Source organism: Palaemon carinicauda, chromosome 12 (assembly GCF_036898095.1).
Source record: "Palaemon carinicauda isolate YSFRI2023 chromosome 12, ASM3689809v2, whole genome shotgun sequence".
In the NCBI taxonomy this organism is placed as follows: Eukaryota; Metazoa; Arthropoda; class Malacostraca; order Decapoda; family Palaemonidae; genus Palaemon; species Palaemon carinicauda.
The window spans coordinates 65373541-65382840 of record NC_090736.1 but is presented as its reverse complement, the minus strand read 5'-3'; the positions used below and the strand labels follow the sequence as shown (position 1 = coordinate 65382840).

General features: G+C 34.3%; 1 protein-coding gene across 1 annotated transcript in view; it reads right to left on the bottom strand.

Moving 5' to 3' along the window:
* Nucleotides 1-7824, bottom strand: part of LOC137651244 (protein dead ringer homolog) — a 32691-nt gene extending 24867 nt beyond the window's left edge. The window contains exon 1 of the mRNA XM_068384472.1: nucleotides 7643-7824. Within this exon, the coding sequence (XP_068240573.1) occupies nucleotides 7643-7800 (158 nt within the window). The 5' untranslated portion in view covers nucleotides 7801-7824. The remainder of the gene's footprint in view (nucleotides 1-7642) is intronic.
* Nucleotides 7825-9300: the final 1476 nt, after the last annotated feature.

Below are 9300 nucleotides of genomic sequence, written 5' to 3'. Positions count from 1 at the left end.
TTATCGAAGAATTGTTAGATTCCCAAAGCCAATTCTCATATTATTTATTTAATGAGCTATCATTATGATTTTAAATATTGTTTTATTATTGCTGTTGTTGTTGGTGCAATCTTTAATAATGTACAGCATTATTACGATTATTTTTTATTTAATTGTTTCTGTTTATTATTACAATCTTAAGAATCTACTATATTATTACATTGATGATTATTTTTATTACTATTGTTGCTGTTGTTGTTATTATCATAATTACTTTAGAAATGGACAAAGAGCCATCCCAAGATTTTCATCAGGGCTACTTAAATCGTTTCCTGTATTTAGAAAAGGGACAGATTGAAACAACATAAAAGTTGAAGAAGTTGGACTGCTGAGTAAGAAAGCTAGATGCGAAGAGAGTTTATATGAGGATTATATAAAATATATAACGTGAAAGTTAAAAGAAGCTCTATGCAAACAATTACAGCCACCGTAAATACGATACTGCCTTTTTTTATGAAAATAAAAAAGTTGAATTTGGAATATCTAAAAATATTCACTATTCTTTGCATTTCAATAGGGATTTGAAAATGTGATAATTACACCAGTAAGTCAATTAATTAATAATAAATACTGATATGAAACCTTGATTGCTTATCCCCTTTCCAAAAGTACTTGACGACTTTAGACAAAAACTATTTTTTATATTAATGTTAAAAACTGCCATCTATCAGATGTTATTAAGACTACTTTTCAATTCTATAATGAATTTCTTTATGTTGCCAATGAAGTTGGTTTTCATTTGTCTCTTTTTAAGTTGGGAAATGAAATTTTAACCTTCAACTTCGAAACAGTTTTTTTTTAGATAGGTACTTTAAAAAATATGTTGACATTTTAGGATTTGGGAATAAAACTACTCCGTGACCTAGAAAACGAGGGTCATAAAAGGTCGATAGATAATTTGTCTTTGAAAAATCATTAACTGAAAAGCGGCCATCATAAATATTAATAGATATTATTTTAGTCATGATTATTGTATTAATAAAATAACGATACCTATGGTAATGAAATACTAAAACTAGACTTATAATATATATACATACATACATATATATATATATATATATATATGTGTGTGTGTGTGTGTCTGTGTGTGTGTGTGTGTTGTGCAATGTAGTAAGGTAAAAAGTTCTTATCCCATTATTAATAAAAAAAGGAGCATTTAAGAAATATGGAACTATAGTAATCACTTGAAAATAAAAATGCCCCATAAAAAAGCAATAAACAAGAGTATTTACTCCTTTCCACTCACCTAAAGCTAATGAAAACAAGAGTAACAATTAGCCCGGAGAGTCCGAATATTCATTTTTATACATTTCAATCTGCGAAATAACATTACAAGTCGGTAATTTGTTACGGCTTCCTGTAGCGCCACGTTGCATGATCCACTCAACCTCCGCATATAGATTATCTTTTTTAATTAGCTGCAATAAAGCATAAAACCACAACAGGTGGATCATAGAAACCAGTGTGTAATTAAGCCGCTGTTATGACTGTGTTATTAAATGAGTTGGCACCTGCTGAGGGAGGCTCTTTGTTCCAACTAAGGTAATTTACCAGTGCCCCCCCCCCCCCTTTCGTCCTTCTCTCTTTCTATCTCTTGGCAAAATGTGAAATTCTAAGCACTATACATGTGAACAAATCCAAAATTCTAGGGGGGATTTTACGGGGTGAAGAGCAATATATATATATATATATATATATATACTGTATAAATTATACTCTTACCATACAATATACGGACGGTCTTTCCCTATCCTCCTACAAAAGAGACGTATGGATGTGGGGGGGGAAAGGCCTGTTTGCTGTGGTTTACATTCTAACACGCTACACCAACCTCTATAATAAACCGCCAACCAGAAATAATTCTATAAAACCGCGCCCCCAATCCAACACATGCTGTCCGTCAGGCGCATATGGAATGCAGTGAAACAGATATGTTGTATTTCCTTGTTTGACCAGTTAATACAATTGATGGATATAGATCGTAAGCGTATATAAATACATACACACACACCCACACAATATATATATATATATATATATATATATACACACACAGACACAGACACACACACACACGTCATTCCGTTGGTTGCTCAATTAGAGAAGTTAAGCTACTGTTGGTATAAGTGGATAACCATCAAGAAAGGTAAACTGTCGGCATATAAAAATCCGTATACAGTACACCTATGCAAGAGGGCATGATATTGCCAACCTCACCCCAAAATGATATGGTGAAAACTACAAAGATAACACCCCTTCCATGGCCTTTGAAGAAAGAATGCGCATAGTTGAAAGGGCGATGGTTGTGTGTAAAATATAATATTAGGAACATGTAGTATAGGTGGAAATTTCTGGCAAACGAACGAACATTTTCGACTTCTCTTATTATCCTTGGACCAAAATTTCACTCATATTTCAGTTCAGTCTGATTTTGATATATCAAACTAAACTAATTTCCCATATCTAGAATGCTTACACTCATCAATACTGGTATTTACTATTCTTGAAATTATATCAGCAAAACTAGAAACTCTAGATCTACATGAGCCGGGAGTCGTCAAAAATTATCGATCATAATATATTTTGTTTTACGTTACAAATCTGAGGTATTACCTTGAGAGAAAGTTACAGACAAGCCTGTGCTTTATACTACTGGGAAGGATAAATAAAACAAAAACAAAAGAAATAAAAAAATATGGGGGGTTAAACATAAAAGGAAACAGACAAACTATATAAGAAAAAACAGTGCAATGAACCTGTCAAAGAATATTGATTAAACAGAGAGCTGCACAGATTTTCTCCTAATTGAGAATAATTAACAAACGTAAATGAAAAACTTTTTCTTTCACTCTTATCCTAGTCAATACAACCACACTTACAGAAAAAATATTAAGTTTAGAAAGAAATGGAAGTGAAAGTGGTCATTATTTTTCTGTATATGTTCCTATCATCGTCATCATCTACGCCTATTGACGCAAAGAGTCTCGGTCAGATTTCGCCAAATTGTCTCTATCAGCTTCTAATTCAATATTTCTCCACTTCATGTCTCACTTCACGCTTCATAGTTCTCATCCATGTAGGCCTAGGTTTTCCAACTCTTATAATGCCTTGTGGAGCCCAGTTAAAAGTTTGGTGAACTATTCTCTTGGGGAGTGCAAAGAGCATGCCCAAACCATCTCCATCTACCCCTCACCATGATCTCATCCACATTTGGCACTCGAGTAATCCTTTTATAGTTTAATTTCTAATCCTGTCCTGCCATTTAACTCCCAATATTCTTCTGAGGACTTTGTTCTCGAACGTTTTGTTTTCACTTTTATATTCCTGGAACTTATATCAAACTATCCACATATTCTGTTCCTGTTGGAGGCTCACTAACATAACAGGAAAGTAATCTCATAAACAAGCTTGACGTTTGTAATGAGATATAATTAAGATACCATTAGCCTCAGAGGACGCGCTGGTGGGACCATTAAAAATACGATTTGTGAAGACTGATCACATCTGGATCTTGAATAATGCAAAAAAAAAACAAATATCGAGTCGACTCCAAAGCAGGAAATCAACGACACAGATGGCTGTGATACAAATCAAACGATCACACAAGAAAAACATTCGGAAACTAAGTTTTATTTCATTAAAACAAAGATTTCAAATAAGGAAGTTTCAAGCGACATGGTTTTAATCGGAAAATTGTTGACTAATTGGTAAACAAAATATAATCAATGTATTGACCATCATCCTCTGAGCATGATGTAAAACGATTTATGTGATAATCCATGAACTTTGTATAGAGGTATGTATGGAGGTCCAACTAGCTGCTAAGGAGCCTTCCGTATGAGGTTATAAAACGACCAATGTGGAAGAACTCTTACTGCAATCAAGGATGAATGTGGGCAGTGATTTGCATTGTATCTTTGGTGCCACTCACCCCCTATCTATCTATCTATCTATCCATCTATATCTATCTATATATATATATATATATATATATTATATATATAATTTTTTTTTCCCTAGTATTTTGTAATGAAGTAGCTAGCCCAATACATACACCAACCTTAAGCATAACCCACTGAAGTCAAATAACTACTGCGTGTTTGTGTGCAAAAGTCGATGGCCCTAACAAAGCGACTCCAAAAATTTTACAGGATCCATGGCGTCAATCCTTGTCAGATGTAATCCTGTAAAGTCTCCTCCTGCTTAAGAATCAAAATACGTATTCAGCTTACCAGTTCAAAAAATAAATTCGCAATATCATATTTTTTTCTGTGGTAATTTATTTTTGACATTTTCTTCAGTAATTATCTTCTCTTTCTATTCTTTAGCTATAATAAGGGTCCTCAACTAAACGCATTATTAATAATATTTGTGGAATATTAACTTTAAATAGTAATATTTCTTAAGAAAGGAACCATACTTCTAACCCGTTATCTTTTATCCAAGTATATTTTTTAATATTTTTTAGATATAAAAAATCAATAATTTAACTTAAATTGCGTAATGAAGGCATCTCCAACTTAAAACACTTCACGATAGACATAATTGAAACGATCACTCGTCATTTAAAACATGCAAAAGAAATGCCTATAAAACCAATATCCTTCTCAAGAAGTAGAAATATAACAAGAATAAAATCTAGTTTTCCTCTGCTTGGAAACGTGGTTAATGAAATGACTACGTAAGCGATCATCGGTAAGAGAATGTGTGTATCAGCAAGAAGAGGGAAAGCGAAGCCAGATACTAAGCATCAGTAGCAGGACTCCACAGATACAGGTGGTTTCGGTTCTCACATACGAACATTTCCCCCTTCCATCCCATCACCACCAACCCCCCTTACCCGATAACACCCACCCCCTCCCTAAACGAAGCCCCTCATGCGAAAAACTTGTGAAAACAATACTATCAAGGATAATACTTGCCCGCCATGGTCTGCTTCGGTTAGAAGCTTTTAATTTAATTGCAGAGAATGTCTGCTTGTGGGTTTTAATACTCGAAAATACCAAGACTGTATTCATACTTGAGAGAGAGAGAGAGGAGAGAGAGGAGAGGAGAGACAGAGAGAGAGAGAGAGAGAGATAGAGAGAGAGAGAGAGAGAGAGAGAGAGAGAGAGAGAGAATCACTAGATACCATTAATTCAATTCTGAATCGCTTTCATTTCCAAAAAAAACCTACCTTGAAATGTTTCATTCTTCCAAATTTCGTTTTAAGAAGGAAAAAGAAGAGAGAGAGAGAGGAGAGAGAGAGAGAGGAGAGATGAGAGAGAGAGAGAGAGAGAGATCATTATCAGTTCAATTCTAAATCCCTTTTTCATTTCCAACTATTCCACCTTGAAAAAAATATTTCTTCCAAATTTCCGTTTTACGAACTCGAAGGAAGAATGAGAGAGAGAGAGAGAGAGAGGAGAGAGAGAGAGAGAGAGATCCAAGGCCAAAGGGTATCATCATCATCATCAAGAGGACCAGAAAAGAGGCTGCGAGAATTCCACCGCCACGCGGAAACAGTTGGCAGTTGCTTCATCACTAATGCACACCTCAATTTGGTGTGGATGGGCGGCGTGGGGAACACACGGGCGGGCCTCGTATCACTCACACCCGAAAGCTGGCCACAGCCCAATAGGAACGACGACCCAACTAATCAGTACTCGGCCGATATCTTTTTAAAACTGGGAGCCAAGAGCGGATGGCCCACACTTGGAATTAGACTTGCATATTCTCTTTTCTGGAGGTGTAATTACTTGTTTAGGGGATTCCAACCCAAGGCTAGATAACGACTTTACCGAAAGAGAGAGAGAGAGAGAGAGAGAGAGAGAGAGTGAGAGAGAGAGAGAGAGAGGTCTGGTGGTAATATTTGTGTATCTAGGGTAGGATTTACATCGTTGGGTGCTCCATTTTCAACCAGTACGACCCGAGTCTAAATATCTATATCTATCCATCAACGGACACGTGGGTATCTTTCATTTTTCACCGCTAATCTATCTTTCTAATAGCAACCGTTATTAATTTGTCTGGTCTCATACTATAGTTGGCATTGACCTCTTAAATCACTTACAACTCATTTCAGATTATAAAAATATTTATCAAAAACCAACATGTATTTATTTTTGCAAAATGACCTATAACTAAATATAATTTTCACGAAATATTTGCCTGAGAGGCTGATTAACTTTATTCCCACATGCGTCGCAATAACAAAGGTGACTTGAGAGGAGTTGGTTACTTTTGACGCTAAAAATCACCTAAATAGTAAGACAAATTCATGGTCCAGTATGGAACTTACAATCGTATATCTTACTCCAAAATCAACTTATTTCCTCATTAATATTCCTGATTATCCATACCAGGTCAAGGAGAGAGAGAGAGAGAGAGAGAGAGGAGAGAGAAGATGAGAAGAGAGAGAGAGAGAGTTTTCCTCCTTTGTAATCTATACATAACTAGTGTAAGCAACTTGTCAGAAATAACGGCTAAATATTCAGCTAGATATGTACGCGCACGTACCTACCTCTCACCAGGGTATGACTACTCCCTTTACCCCTGTTATATATATATATATATATATATGGGTGTGTGTGTGTGCATGTATATATGTATGCATGTATGTATGTATGTATATATAATGTACTGTATGTATGTATATATATATATATATATATATATGTTTGTATGTATGTATGTATATATATGTAATGTATGAATATATGTATATATGTAATGTATGAATATTATGTATGTATATATATGTTAGCCTATATATATGTGTGTGTGTATGTATGTATATATATATATATATATATATATAGCCGGACACATGCTCTTTAATATATAGCGAAGATTAATAATAATAGGATGAAGATTTTTTTTATCTAAATCAAGTGCATTTCCATTTCTCAGATTGCGGGAAAATACTTCTTCCTTAAAAGTATAATTATGACGAAACAAAAGTTGTCTAGATTCGCTAAGACAGGTGAGATAAATTAAGGAAATGGAACATCAAGGAATGGCTTCTAGAATAATAAGTACTAAATTGAAAAAAATAAAGAAATACCGTATTTTACAAAATTAGTGAATATCACGGCAATATATGTATATTTAAATATATTCAACTCTTGCCCTGGAAGGAGTAATTAACATGAAACAGTAATTTCACTTCACAAACAGATAATAATACTCAAAACAAATTTACATATTACGATAGATCTACTGTACATTATGGAGAGAGGCAAAATTACGATAAAAAAAAAAAAATTGTCGAATGTTTTTATGTTGAACACGCTGACAGAAGTCTTTTTATATTTGCGATATGAAAGATCTACTTTAATTTTGTTACCGTTTTTAAATTTTTATTTTAATTGTTCGTTACTTCCTTTCCTCAGTGTGTTATTTTTCCCTGTTGGAGCCCTTGGCCTTACAGCATCCTGTTTTTTCCAAGTGGGGTGTAGCTTAGCTAATAATAATAATAATAATAATAATAATAATAATAATAATAATAATAATAATTATTATTATTATTATCATTATTATTATTATTATTATCATTATCATTGTCATTATTATTACGGTAATAAACATAATCCAGATCATAAGTAAAGGCTGGACTTACTGTGTTCTAAGGGTGAAGGCAGCACTCGTGATAGACGACGGCAGCTTCAGACCTTTGATGATTTCCTGCCACAGTTTCTTATTGATGACGTCAACCAGACCGCCACGCGTCACGACCAAGTTGTATAATTCGTATAAGTCCAGGACCTGTTTGGCCATTATGGGCAGTCGGTTTATAGGGGTTCCTTGGAAGAGAAGGCTGTGCATTAGTACGGTTGGTTGCTGTGATATTGACACTTCAAAAGACATTAGTCAATATATTAATACGTAAAAATTACGAAAGAAAATGCGTGATGTGCATTAAAGTCTGACCACGCTCCGAACAACAAAGGACTTATTTACTTATTTTCCATTTCGTCGCTATCTATCTATCTATCTATCTATATATATATATATATATATATGCCATTAAGGAAAGTAAAAGCAAAGTTGAATTGAAAAGATTTTTAGCTATATTACACTTGTTAAGGCACACAAACTAAACATAGATGCATTAGTGTATGAAAGGCTTCAAAATTTATGCTAATCTAAACAAGAATAAAAATCTATTTGTTTGAAACCTACAAGTGACGATATCAATTTACCATCTCACATATACTAAAATAGAAAACGTTAACGCTATCTTGTCTCTGCTACAGCTTTTCTGAATACTTACAAGATAAATTTCTAATAGAAGCTTACAAAAAAAAAAATAAAATAAATAAATAAAAACAATGTCTTTCACAAGTTCAGAGGATTTCCATACTATTGCAATGACAAATACTAAAACATTATATTGAAGATTTTCACCGCATTTCCCCTTGCATTCCGTCCCATACATATGGAGAGGGTTGCCAATACGTATATGCAGACATATTTATGTAAAATTATGGTCGAGTCACTTGTTATGCTTTTATAATATAATAAATAAGTATATGATTCTTTTTATTAGTTAATAAAACTTGTAAGGGGGAAGTCTGCAAGTTCAACACAAACTGAAAGCAATTTTCAGTGATTTAACGTCTGAGGAACGAATGACAAGAAGGTAATTATAGCCACCCCTCCCCCTTACCATATGCGTTACAGAGAGAGAGAGAGAGAGAGAGAGAGAGAGAGATTTACATTTCTACTTTACGTGTGGAGACGCAATAATTGTTCTTCTATACCATTACACGAGCATTTTAGTTCTTTGTAACGCAGTTTAACACGAATTTTTTCTTATGTCTTAGTACAGAAGTAGGGAAATAAGGACTTATCTATTTGCTTGATTAATGCCAAAGCATTTGTTTCTCAACTAAAGCCAATAAAAATAATTAAAATTTATGATAATTAGATCAAATCTACCATACTCTTAGATAAACTATATCCTTCCTGAACTCTCAACTTCATCATCTGAACACGATCAGCCTGTATAATTATCCGGAGTCTCTAATGAGATTTAGCTGCAAACTGCCTTTACGTCTCCTTTTCCATTATCTTGAATATTTCGCGGTCTGGAAGTCTCCTCTCCCACTCCCCTTCCCGTCTCCTTTCACATTGGAGAACGTTGCGATGTGGGTTCCCCGCCAAGCACAAATATGGCGAGCGAAATTACCCGGATTTTATTTTCCAAAAATGACTCTCTCTCTCTCTCTCTCCTCTCTCTCTCTCTCTCTCTCTCTCTTGCACCGAGCCTTTGCA